Raw genomic sequence first — 14,355 nt, forward strand, 5'->3', positions numbered from 1 at the left:
GGGGGGGGGGAGGGGAAGTACTTAAAAAACATAAGGTTGGTATTCCACTTGGCTACATGATATAACTTCTACTTCAAGAGACAAGCACATGGTCTCTACTGTTTCAGAGGAAGGTAAGGACTGCAAGTAGAGTGGCAAAGGCTGGACTGAAAAGAAAAGAAGATCTGACATCAAAACTATCATTGTACTGTGATTTACTAATGCACAGAATTTTATGTGCTCATGATGCAACTATAAAAAACAAATAACAAAGGCCAAATGTTAAAGAAAACAAGCAAAGTCATCTTGAAAGTAATAGTTGCACTAAAAAGATGTTTCACTATAGAATGTCATCCTTCTCTACATTCCCAAGAAACACATACCACATTTCTCAGGTAATTCATCTTAATGCTTTTTCTTCCCCCCACTCCCATACCCTGTCTCCATAATCCTCTCACTCTTCCCCTAAAAGGGTCATCTTTAGTAGACATATTTCTTACTCTTACCAACATTCTAGTCAATGAGAAATAACTCTGGCAACTTACTTTGTGAGAAAGTTAAGGAAAATTAGTTTAGTTGGTTGACAAAACATTAACCAACATGCTGCTGTATCCCAGTTTTATTTTATACTCCCAAACAGCAGAATTTCCTTTTAGGCAACAGCAGACAACTTGAAGGCCAATAATATCTTTAAGATTCTAGAACAGCAGAATGTATTTATCTTTTTGACCAAAAGATAATAAATACATAAATATGCCTACAAAAAGAAAATCCATAGCATCCTGATTTCATCACAGTGCCTTGCACATAAGTGCTTAATAAATGTTTGTTGACTTGAATGGAATTCATTTTTAAAATAAAAGCTAAAAAAGGAATCTTTATCCAATTATAGTAAAAACTTGCCATATTGTTTTTCAAAGGCCTGGGAAAAAGAAAACATAAAGGAAAAAACATGTTTTTAAGGAGAATTTACTCAATATGTCCCATAGGAATATTATAAGCAGGTTTCACTGTAAACTCTTTGTCGGGAAAAGAAATGCACTGCAGAAACTTTACTCTTTAGTCTCTGAAACAATGTCCAAATGGTTCTCTTAAGACAGAGAAGTTCTTTGAAAATTTAGGTTTCTGCACCTGATGCACTCAACATTAAAACTGTTCATAATTACAGCTTTGTGTCTTAAAGACAAATATTCACAGCCTGCTCTCCATAAACCTCTTTTGGTTCAATCAAATATTGTCAGACTAAGAACAGTCTTTGGCCTCTCACAAACATTTCAAGTATTTTCCCCATGGTGAAACATTTTTCAGACCACCAACCTGGCTGAAGCAAAGCACATTTGGAATCAAACGGAGCTGAGAGAAAAGGGCATTGGATAATGCTTTTGATCCTCCAATACTGCTGCCTTTCCACTAAGTATCAAACATTGTCTGTGATGCACCTGCAACTCCCTGGCAGCACAGCCTCAACAATGTTAAATGAAAACCCAAACTTGGTTCTTCTGCGTATATAAATTGATTAAGCAATACAAAATGTTCAAATAAACCCTGACTCTAGTTTCCAATCAAGTGTGTGACAATATTTCTGGTGTTCTTTGGGACTCTTTATCTCAACACACCTGAAACAACCGAATTCCTAAGGTCATACTTGAAATCAGCAAATTATTTTTTGTTTTAGAAAAGCACATTCTATGTCAAAATCTATAGTTTTTGAAAGGGAGGGAGGGAGCTGAAAGTCACTAACAGGGATCGAAGGCTTTTATAATTTAATTAGAAATCTTGAATGGAAGTCTGCATCTTAGAAAGACAAAAAAGCCAACTTTCTAAATGCTTAGTATTTCTCTAGTAAAGCCAATGAGGTATTGCAAAAATCCTTAGAAGAATAACATTTTAGTGTATACCTCTTATTAATAGTAATAACTTCCCCATGTGAAAAGGATAAACCCCAAACAGAAATATTGGCCCTTTTTTCTTTAACACCCTTTAAATATACCCTCTCCCACCCTGACTCTGGTCAAATAAGTGATTTTAGAAGGCTCAGCATTAACTAGGCAAGAGATGGCCATAAGTGACTCTTCAGAAAGTATGGCACTGACTCTTTATGAAGTTTACCTGCATTTTTAAGGAACATGGCTGTGAAGTTCACCGGCAAAACACCAGATGCCACCACTAGCTTGCAACTGGTATAAACCTGTATTTGTCAAGATCACACTTCTGGTAAAATTTCCCAACTTAAAAGCCAAGAGTTCTAACCATACAGCTCTGCAGTCTTGCCTTCCTGAACCAGCGTGCTTCATTTAATATGTTCTCCATACATTTAATATGCTCTCCAGGTCATGAGAAAACCTTGCCTAAAAATATTTGCTCCACAAACAGCTTCAAACAGATGTTTCAGAACTTGGAACTTAATTCTGGTAGGAATCACTTGACTTGACTGCTAAACTACAATACTGATGGAAACAGTACACCAGGGCCACTTCCAAATGATCTGTCAGTGAAGGTAAATTCCGTGTCAACGTTTACTGCAAAGCACTATGCCAAGATCTAGATTCAAACACTGTTTTGCCTCCTGGCATAGATTTACATTCACATGTCACACAGTTTCCCCAAACCCCTGGGAAAATCTGAAAATAGATCAGCTGGAACTGTCTATCATTTTAGTAAGGGCTTCTTTCCACCTCCTCAAACTGCTGGACTCTACCATGTGATCAGTACTCACACCATCCCTTCCCTAAAATCTCCCCACCCTCCCTGTCATCTTTTAACTTAAAGCTCTATCAAAGACAATCAGTGATGGTGATCCCCCTCCCCCAAACTCACAAAGTTACTCACTGGGACTCAGGCCCTGACCATTAGTTAAACACTTAGGTGTCAAGGGAGGGTGCAGGGTTGGTCCCAAGTTTTAGTAACATCCACATACAAAGAAATTCTTCTTTAAATTAGAAAAGAAACCAATGTCAACAGAGTGTTTCCTATAAAAGATATGTAATAAAGTAGTAATACCCATAAAATAGCTATTACTAAAGCAAAGCTTTCGTCAATAAGCCTCCAGAACTTTAAAAGAAGAAAATGGCTTCACGAAGTGGTAGTCTAGGTTCCCACAATGTGGGCACTGCTGGACATTACTGTATTCTGAGAAATACTGCATTCCAATCCGTACATCTATGACTGGCTTTCCACAGTGCTTACAATTCAGTCGGGCCTGAAAAGGGAAAGAGAAAGACTTGTGAATTGAAGCTTTCTGGGTTCTTCCTTTCATCATATAAAATAAAAATTAAAATAAATTGCAAGTACTAGATAAATGTGACCCACAAAACTACATGAGCAAGCAAGTAAGCTAAGTTTACTTCCTCTGGAATGGAGGGTATATACACTACACATTCCTCACCCCCAAAAACCACAGAATAAGAGAAATGAGTCATTCAATGCTGCAGTTTCATATTTGCATTTTTTGATACTTTTAATGACTGAAGGGAAACTTAAGTTCTCCCAATTTCTTTTCTAGTGACATACAACACTGTTTGTAAATTTCATGATATTGGCAAGAACACAGAATGCAATCATGTGAATGGCAGTTAAAATTTTGCTGTATTGGGAAGTCAAGAAGACTTAGGTTCAAATACCACCTAAGACATTCATACAAATTGTGTGAGTTTAGGTAAATCATTCAATCTTTCTGTGCTTCAGTTTCCTCTTCTGTACAATAAAGGTATGACCTCTTCTAAGTAAAAATCTATGATCCTATGACTATGAAGCTCTTAAATGAAAGATTCAAGCAACTTATCTGAGTAATCCAGGCCTTGCAAGTAACTTTCATGTAAGTATCTCAATAAAGAAGACCTTCACTGAAATAGACTCATTCATACTAAAAAAAGTTCATTGGCAAAGGCAACCAAAACAAATAGCCTGCCATAGCACTACTCTAAGAATAAACTCCCTGTAAACATATCCACACTTCTGAATAATACTGAAAGATTCTAAAAAAATGTTTCTCTGTCTCTCTTCTTGTTGTGCATTCTCTCCCAAAATGTTATGGCTGTTTTTAAAAAATGCTTCACTTACAGGATAAATATCCTTCACTTTTTTTCTTTTTTTTGAGTAAGGAAGAAAAGGCAATTGGAGTTAAGTGACTTGCCCATGGTCACACAGCTAGAGTCAAGTGTCTGAGGCTGCATTTGAACTCAGGTCCTCCTGACTCCAGGACCGGTCTTCTATTCACTGCACTACCTAGCTGCCCCTTACCCTTCACTTTCACAAGTTAATAATGTATGAGGTTAGTAGTAGCTTCATGCAAAAGAGCTAAGTTTTAAGTGTACAGTTTGGTAATTAGCTATTTTTTCTCCTCGTTGGGGAAAAAGAAAAGGAAAATCTGAGTTTAAATTGTAATTATAAAAACTATTAAGCTATGAACAATATGGGCAACCTAAAGCTGTCATCTGTGCACTTAGTTTTTAGCCTGAAAAAATCCCATTACCTTTTAACAGGTTTAGTAGCCTGGAGTAGCAGAAAGAGCTCTTGTGAGAGCTGATTTCTAATTATTGCTTAGCCATGAACTAGCGATATAACTTCTATGACCAGTTTATATAACTGAGCAAATCAGTTTCCCTCAAAAGATTTCAGTTTCCTCATGTATAAAATGAAGGGGTGGAATGGATGGAAGGAATCTAAGATTCCTCAAAAATCCTATAAGCTGAATAATTATTTTTTTTCTTTAAGGATAGAAACAAAACTTCATTTGCTTTCTCTCTCTCAATACATAATTAGCCTTAAACTATTCCATACAGTAGATGGCTACAATTGTTCTTCCCATTTACCACATTGGCTCCCTGTGCCCTTTAAGTTCCTTAAACTTTAGTTTCACCTCCAAAAAGAGCTAGTGATTCCTTCCTTTTTCAACTAATAGAGAGCTGTTGTGAGGGAAGTGCTATAAAACTATAAAAATACAACACAACTAATATTACACCAAAATATTTCTTGAATAAAACTTTAAGACAAAAAGCCAGGCACACTGCTAGGTCCTGAGGATATAAAGACAAAAATGAAACAATTCAAGGCCTCAAGGGACTTGCATGTTCTTAGATGACGAAGTCAATATATAAATGAGTTTTTATGAAACAGAGTACATTTTAAATAGGGTAGGAATTAACAGGTGAAGGGAACAGAAAAGGTTTCATGGTAAATGTGTCAATTGAGCAGAGTTTTTCAGGACACAAGGGATTCTAAAAAGGGGAGGAAAGGTGAGAGTGCTTTCCAGGCATGGGGTACTAGATCATTAAAATAGTAATACTATGTACTATCTGAGTTTATAGAAAAGAGAATTATAGAGAAGCTGCAACATCTAATTCCTTTGAGGTTTTTTTTAATATGCTCATCTACTTGGAATAGTTTAAGGCTAATTAATTAGTTAGTTATGCCTGGCTGCAGAGGAATTAGGCTCTCTATGACCTTTCCAGATTTCTGACTCTAAGATTACTGTGGCTTCCTAAAGAAAACTCAGCAGAATTACTACCTCAGATCTTTTAAACTATTTATCTTAAGGTTAAACTTAATCTGAGAAAGGAATTTATCTCTCCTATTTCTCACAAACCTTTGAACTTTAGATTAAAGTTGAAGATCTTGCCAACCTGGAACTCCCAGAGATGTAGAAGTCTATATTCTGATGAACAATTAACAGTAAAGGCATTTTCTTTTCAAAATCATTTTATTTCTTAGAAGAATAAGATTTGGTAATTAGCAAAAGATTATACAAAGTTACTTTTAATGAAAAGTTATGTCTTGTATTTTATAAGAAAATAAAACTTCTCTGTTACCATTAAGAGGCAACTACTTCAAGACTGCCAATTAAATAGCAATTGTTTATTATTTTTTTTAAAGCATTAGAAATTATCAAAGATGCTTCTAAGTAAACCAATGAAAAATTTTTATAAATTACTTTAATTTATTCTGCCATTAATATTTTCCTCTTCTCTGGATGCTAGCAAATTGAAGGATTCCCCATAGGCATCAGAAACACACTGTAATGATTAGTATAAACTTCTCTCTTGGAAAATGTGGAAGGACCATCTTGCAAGCTACTTAAGCTGTTTCTTCATATTCCTCCTACTTCCCTGAATAGTAGAAACTAAAAAGATTCAAATGGATCCAGCAATGCTACAGAGCCACATATAGCAGACACAGGAAATATAAAATTGGTGCAACTTGTTGCTCTGTTCAAGTGGGATACCAACCTGACAACATGGAGAGGCTGCCAAAATGTCATAGGTATACATGGTGCCCAGCTGGTGCCAGCTTCCATCCCATCGAGACTTACATTTGATGCAGATTATTTTATGAACACCTTCTAAGCAGTCTACACATACAGCATACAGATGCATAAGCCTCCCTGTAAATAAAAAATAAACAATTCTGAAGGCACTCACATCCTAAAATAAAGATTTTTTTTCTCTTACAGAATGAAAAGTTGTTCTCCTTTGTTCATCAACAAGCTATGGAGCAGATTCCTAAAAGTTACACTTTTATGTATTCAGATAAACATAAAACCAAAATACATTACATACATTGTGTGCGCCAAGGATATCTTCTTGTTCCGTGACAGTGAATTAACAACCACGTCAACAGGCCACATGCTTTGAGCTAGTACACAAAGCTAGGTTGGCTTTTCTAAGTAGTGATGATGAGTTTAGGCTAAGCTATCCATACCCTTTAAGAATAGGCATTTCTAGGATAAGAACTTCAGTTTGGAGCTACTCACCTTCTCTGCAGAAAGTTAACTTGACCGCATAAAGAACAAACCTGAAACCTTGGATTTACTGGTCTAAGCAACTAAGCTGAAATAGAGTGGCACAGTGAACAAAGTGCTGAACTTAATAGTCAGAAAAACCTGTGTCCAAATTCTCTCTGAGACTAACTAGTTATATAACTATTAAAAAAGTCCCTTGACCTCCCCGAGTCTCAGTTTCCTCAATCTGTCAAACGGGTATAATAACACCAGCAGTAGCTACTTTGCAGAGTTTCATGTGGTGCTTCAGAGTTTGCCAAGTGCTTTTTATAATTATCTCATTTTATCCTTAAAACAATCCTTTAAGGTAAATATCATTTACAAAGGGTAGTGGTCTAAGACTTTCTTAGTCATCAATTATTTGTGTGTTACCCTACAGTGAGATGTACTGCTGTAAAAAAAGGTCAACAATCACTTTTGTGCTCTTGGTCAAAATGCAAGCCTCGGGTCCAAAAGTTGCGGTACAATCAACAAAACTTTATTGAACACTTCCCTTCCATATATTTTCTCTTCTTTCCTGATAAAATTTTTAAGGATTCATGGGATCAATCAATAAGCATTTATTAGGTGTATACTATATTTTAAGCACTGTTCTGGGTGCTGGGAATTAGGTTCATAGATTTAGATCTAGAAGAGACCTTAGAAACCATCCTCTCATATTTTATAGACAAGGAAAACTGAGGCCCGTGTTTTTTTCATTGTAAATCTTAATTCAGTTTTTCTTCTGCATATTTTCTCCCTCTTTAATCCTAAATTTCAATTATTCATTTGTCTTCAACTATTCATTACACGCCTTTGATGAATAGAGCACTCTACATAAATGAATACATTTGCATGGTAATGAATAACCTTGATTTTAATGAAATTTCCTACATTTCAATCAGTACATGTAATCTGTATATACTGTCAAGACCCAAATCAATAAGAGAAAGATGCATATATGACCTAATACATGTAGGAATAAGAAAAAAAGATCTTATTAAGGTCTTACTTTCAAGGGACTGGCTTCCTCATATGATAAAATAATCTAGAACTCTGCTATTACACTGTCACCTACATTATAGGCAAAACAGTGTTAGGCTAATACCTTCCTAGTAACTGGTATTAGAGAACCAGGCTTCAAGAATCATTTGGTTTGATACTGAATTACTCCACATAGCAGGCAGTACTCATTAGATACCATTCATTACAAATGGTAAGGTGCCAATATCCCATGTGTCTATATTAAATAATGTGAGAAAGACCAATCAATCAAAAAGCATTTATTAAGAACATATATTCTGATAGGTGAGATGTAAATAATTAGATACATAAGAGACACAGATCATCAAAGAAATCTCAGAGGAAAGACAGAACCTGGTAGAGACATCAAGAAAAACCTCTTGAGGCAGCTAGGTGGCATAGTAAGTAGAGTGTCAGTCCCGGAGTCAGGAGGACCAGAGTTCAGTTCCGGCCTCAGACACTTAACACCCACACAAAAATACTAGCCATGTAACCTTGGGCAAGTTACTTAACCCCAATTGCCCTCCAGAAAGCAAAACAAACAAACAAACAAAAAAAACCTCTTGTAGAAGGTGGGACTTAAAGGCAGGAAAACCAAGATGTAGAGATGATGAGGGAGGGCATTTAAGGATTATGAAACAGTCACTTTTAAAAGAATTGAGATGAGAGATGGAATATCAAATGAAGAACAAGTAGGCCAATTGTAGCAAAAGCACAGAAAAAATAGAGGACAATGAAGTACAAGACCATAAAGGCAGGAATGAGCCACACTGTGAAGCTTTAAATACCAGGTCCTTTTAGGACCTTATTTTTAATCCTGGAAGGTAATGGAGAGCCACTGACATAGACTAAACTGGGGGTGAATGGAGCCCTGGCTTTAGGAAAATCACTTTGGCAGGTGACTAGAGGAAAAGACTGGAGCAGAGTTGAGGGAGGAAGACCAATTAGAAGGCTATTTCAATAATGATAAGGGACTAAACTAGGGGTGAAAACTGTAGGAGTGGAGAAAAGTACATGTATACAAGAGTTGTAAAGGCAGAAACAACAAGCTCTAGCTTTAGACTGGATATGTGGAACAAATAAGAAAAGAGTCAGGAAAACTATGGTTTCAAATCTGGGTGACTCAGAGAATAGTAGTTCCCTCTATAGTAACAAGGGAAAATCAGAAGGCAGGAGGGTTTTAAGAGAAAGATAATGACTTCTGCTTTGGACATGTTGATGTCTAGATTTCTTTTGGGTGTTTTTGCTTTTTTTTTTTGGAGGGGGGAAGGTAGGGCAATTGGGGTTAAGTGACTTGCCCAAGGTCACAAGGCTAGTTTTGTGTTAAGTGTATGAGGCCACATTTGAACTCAGGTTCTCCTGACTCCAGGGCCAGTGTTCTATTCACTGTGCCACCTAGCCACCCCAATGATGTCTACATTTCTTGACTAAAGGACATCCAGTCTGAGATGTCCAAAAGGCAGCTGGTCATAGAGGTCTATAGCTCGGGATAATGTAGGACTAGATAATATGGATCTAGGAATCACTGTATAAAGATGAGAACCCAATAGAGCTGATGAGATTTCTGGCAGTCTAGAGCAAAAAGAGAAAAGGGCCCAACATATCTTGGGGGATATTGTTAGTAGGTGAGCCACTAATGAACCAGAAAAGGGGCCTGAAAAAGAGAGTCAGACAGGTAGGAGGGAAACCTAAAGAAGAGAGTATCCAGGAAGAGAGGGTGATCAACAATGTCAAATGCTACACAAAGGTCAAGAATGATGAGAGCTGAGAAAAAGTCATTATATTTGGCAATTTACTTTGGAATGATGTTAGGGGTGAAAGCCAAATTGCAGGGGATTTAGAAGAGAATAAGAAAAGGAGGCTTTCTCAAGGAGTTTAGTTGAGAAGGGAAGGAGAGATGGAATGGCAGCAGGAACGGCAAGAACAAGCAAAGGTTTTTTTTAAGGATGTGGAAGTAACATGGACATTTCTGTAGGCAGCAGGAAAGGACAGAAGGTAAGACTGAAGACAACAGAAAGAGTAGGCATGATAGTACGAACAATCTGCTATAAAAGGTAAGAGGAGATGTGATCAAGAATTTAGGGAGGGTTTGCCTTGTCCACTTCTTCAGAGAAAAGAGTTAAGGGGAAAACATCTGAGTCACTGTGAAATGAAGATTCTCCTAAAGATGCTCATGTGACATTAATTTTAGGCAGTACAGGCACAATTTTGGTTATTTCCTACTTAACCACCTGACCATTATCCAATTAATCACTAGTGGAGAAACTCTCTCAGGCTGATTTAATTTTCTTTATATAAATAAACAAATAAAATGAATGATCAATTATTGGTGATTAATTAATCTTGCCCTTACAGTCCCACTATCATGGTCTAGGATAACCCAGTTTATGAAGGAAAAAAACAACCAAAGTGGTCTGGGTAGAGATGAATTCCTTCTCCAGATTGTGGGAGCAGCTCAGTCTCATGTTCAAGTCACATTCTCAGTAGGAAGAGCTGAAGACTTTTAGCCCACCTCCTTATATGTCCACTCCCTCATTAACTGTTCACCAATTAAGACAGATTTTCCCATGTCAGGGTTGCCTTCTTTTCCAAATGTATTTAAGCATTCAAAGATCCCCATAGTTTGATCTTTAGTTACTAAGAGAAATCAATGATCATCAACTTATTATCAGCTAGCCTAATTAATAAACTGATTCTCAGACCTTTTATTCATCTCAGCTGTTATAAGGAAAACAATTTCACAGACATCTTACAGAATGAGGAGAGTCCAGGGAGCCTATGCTGTGGAATAAATAATTTTTAAAATAAACAGAATTTCCCAGAGATACCTATCATTTCTTTGCTGTATAAACTATTCTCTCCTTCCCCAAATCATGGTGAAAAAAAGTCACTGTCCAATGTTCCAAATTCTCTACATCTACCGTGTTTCCCCGATAATAAGACCTATCCCAAAAATAAGCCCTCCCCTTAGTGTGTAAGATTCCTCTAAAATAAGCCCTCCCCTTATTGTGTAAGATTCCTCTAAAATAAGCCCTCCCCCCAAAATAAGCCCTATTGAGATTGCTACTGTAGTGAAGGTGATCCCCTACGCTACACGCTACATTACGGTACCCTCTGTATGCACCCCCCCCCCGTGAAACGCACGCCATGCTCCAAGCTGCATCCAATCAGAGCTGCAGCAGTGAGTGCGTCATCCTGTTCTTCCCCAATGATTTGCTTATTGAATAAAGGTACATTTTTTTGTTCACATTTACCTGTTTATTAAAATTGCTGTCAATGTTCATTAAAATAAGCCCTCCCCTGAAAATAAGCCCTCTGGTGTTTTTCTGTCAAAAAAAAAAATAAGACAGTGTCTTATTATTGGGGAAACACGGTAACTTGGGAACCAAAATCATCTCTTACATTTACCTGCCTTTTTTTCTCTTTGAATCAATAAACTTACTTTTATGTACTAGGCTCATAGAAGCTACAAAGCGGCTAAACTCACCTCCTTTACTCTTACAACCCTTCATGCCTATTAAGTGAAGATACTAACAAGTTAACTAACAAGGCAAATGCTGAAGGAGCTAGGAGGTGATGGTTACTCCAGGCGAGCAAACTTCAGAATTTTGAGCCATATCCCCATCCTAACCAGAAAGGCTTATGGGATGCTGGAAAGGGCATGTGCTAGCAACCCCTACCCATGTTCCTTCCCTTTAGTCCACAGAGGGCTAGTACTGACATCCAAGTCTTTTTTTTTCCTATCCCTTCCTGATCATGGATGACCATGAGCATTCCAAGTGCATTACCCAGGGGCTCCAGAGAGGAAGTCATATCAGGAAGTATATCTGGCAGCTAGAAGGCACAGTTTTAAGAGCACTGGACCTGGAGGTAGGTAAAACTAAGTCTGAGTCTTGCTTCAAACATCTGATGCTGGGCAAATAACAACCTTTCTGAGTCTCATCTCAATTTCCTTATCCTCATTTCTCATCTCAATTAATCTTGCTCATCTGTAAATGGCAATAACGATAACACTTCCCTCAAAGGACTGTTGTTAGGGTTGAATGAGATAACATGTAAAGAGCTTTGCAAACCTTATAAATGCAAGTTACTGTTATTCATAACAGCTTGATCCTAAGTCCCTGATGGTCAATAGCATGTTAAGCTCTGAAGACAGCAGGGAGGGCTGTGTCAGAATGCAACAGACTTCTCTATTAATCTGTCATTGTTTAGGCGTAGAAAAAGTCTCCAAATTTGCAGCCAGGTTGTAACATACTCTGAGCAGAATAAGTACTCAAGTGTGTTTCAAATATCTAGAAGTTACAGTTGGTATTTCAAGTGCAAAAAAACCTGGCAGACTCTCTTAGGGATTCATGAATTTATTTTTTAAAAAACATTATTTTGATAACTTTTTCTATTAAATTGGTTTCCTTTTTATTCCTATATATTTTATTTTCTTCATTTAAAATATATTATTCTGAAAAGGGATCCAGATGCTTCACCAGACTGCCCAAGGGGTCTATTACACAAAAAAGGTTAAGAATCCCTGTTAAGGGAAAATGTCCAAAGAGTTGGAAAAGGAATATATATTCCTTTCCTGAAGAAATAAAGAAGGTCCTCATTGGGGAAATCTTATTACATTCTAATAACAAAAGAACATGTTTCTCAAAGTCAGGACACAGATGGGAGCTGAATTGGGGAGGAGAGGTGTACAAGGGGAATAGTGTAGAAAGGAAAGGAGAGAAAAAAGGACTAGTGTTTCAATAAAGCAAAATTAATTCAAACTTTTGAAAACAATGCAGCTTAGACCAAATGTATACCCATTTTGTGTTAGAATTTCAAATAAAGTATTGTAAAGCATACCCAATAAGGATAAAGTAGTAAATGAAAGAATTTACATTAGCATTGCAGAACTGGAATCTCATGGAAGTTAGAGGCTATCCTTCCAAAAAATGGTAATGCTTGTGCTACTGCCAAGTTTGTGGATACTAGATTTAACACTCGATGTTTGAACAATTTTATCATAATTAGCTAAACTACTTTGTGGTACGCTAATAACACCTTCATTTTTCATAAACAGGTCTTGAAAAGGTTAAATGCTTGCAAAGAGCAGGCATTTAACATGTAACTGAATCTGTTCAAAAGTCAGTGAATTATGTCTTCCAGTTGCCTCTCTGACCCCAAGTGTCCTTGCCCCCAGGGTTCTATATTTTCCTCTCTTATACTCATCAACAACCCTAGTGAGCTCATGTACCTTGATAACTTTAATCATTACCAAACTGATATAGATGATTGCCAGATACTTACTTCCAGTATCTTCTGAATTTCAGATGCTTATTTTTTGACTACCTACCAGCACTGATCAAATTTTGGGTGTCTCATCAACATCTTGAACTAAACAGATCTTTCTTCCAAAATTAACCCCATTTTCCTTACTCTCCCATTTCTCCCTGCATATTCAATCAGTTGTCACTTAAGTGGCATCACTTAAGGTTTATCACTTAAACCTCCATAATTTCTCTTGTATACACTCCCTTCACTTTTTATTCTGCCACCACCATGGTTCAGTCCACACTCATCAATTCATGACTGGGCCATTGCAATACCCTACTGGTTGGTCTCCCTGCCCCAAATCTCTCCTTGCTCTAATCTGTTCTCCACTCAGCTGTCAAATTGATCTTCCCAAAACACAAGCCTGATCATATTTCCCCCATTTGACAAACTCTAGTATCAAATACAAAATTATCTATTAAGCTTTTTTAAAGCCCTTCATAACCTGGCCCTTTCTCCTAGCTTGTAAATCTTATACCTCCTCCTCTCCACTTACTTATGATCCAGTTAAACACGGGTCTCCTTGCTGTTTCTTGTACAAAACACTCCCATCTCCTGACTCCAGGTATTTTCAGTGACTATCCCCCCATATCTGGAACTCTACCTTCTCCTCTCTATCTGCTGGTTTTCTTTCAAGAATAAGCTAAAGTATCACCTTCTATAAGAAGCCTTTCCTGGAATTACTTTAATCTTAGTGCCTTCTCTCTATTATTTCTAATTTATCCTATATATATCTTATCTGGATATAAATTTTGACATATTGTCTTCCCCACTGGACTGTGAGGGTCGCCTTTATTTGTACCTCTAGCACTTGACAGAGTGCCTGACACACAGTGGGTGCTTAATAAATGCTTGATGACTTAACTTGGTTTCTGTTGGCAGCACTACATTTCTCTCTGTATCCTAGACTAGAAATCTTGGAACCTGACTCCTTCACTTCTGCCCCCTGCATTAAGTCCTACAATTTTTTCTTTCAAAATGTTTCTGACATTTATCCTTCTCTTTCTATTCATACTTCCAATACCCTAGTCTAGACAGTAATCAACTTGCACCTCAATTAACTAACCTCCTTATCTGCCTCCATTCTCTCTCCTTTCCACCAAGTCTTCCTATACAGTGCTACTAGATTAACTTTCTTAAAATACCACTTTCATTATAGCATTCCTTTCAATGGTTCCCCAACACCTGCAGGATAAAATCCTAAATCCTTAGTTTGTCATTCAAGACCTCCACAATCTGACCCCAATCTACCTTACCAAAGGTTCAGTTCAAATTATACTACTAGGAAA

General features: G+C 37.2%; 1 protein-coding gene across 1 annotated transcript in view; it reads right to left on the minus strand.

Moving 5' to 3' along the window:
• The window catches only part of HECA (hdc homolog, cell cycle regulator), a 59,361-nt gene that overhangs the window by 751 nt on the left and 44,255 nt on the right, over window positions 1–14,355 (minus strand). The window contains exons 3-4 of the mRNA XM_069077187.1: window positions 6,204–6,358; window positions 1–3,178 (exon numbers count right to left, since the gene is read on the minus strand). The exon at window positions 1–3,178 is cut by the window's left edge and continues 751 nt beyond it. Coding sequence (XP_068933288.1) covers window positions 3,014–3,178; window positions 6,204–6,358 — 320 coding nt within the window. The 3' untranslated portion in view covers window positions 1–3,013. The remainder of the gene's footprint in view (window positions 3,179–6,203; window positions 6,359–14,355) is intronic.

This window comes from Petaurus breviceps, unplaced genomic scaffold (genome assembly GCF_028583685.1).
Source record: "Petaurus breviceps papuanus isolate PSGF00001 unplaced genomic scaffold, PetGlider_PUasm1.0 90977, whole genome shotgun sequence".
In the NCBI taxonomy this organism is placed as follows: domain Eukaryota; kingdom Metazoa; phylum Chordata; class Mammalia; order Diprotodontia; family Petauridae; genus Petaurus; species Petaurus breviceps.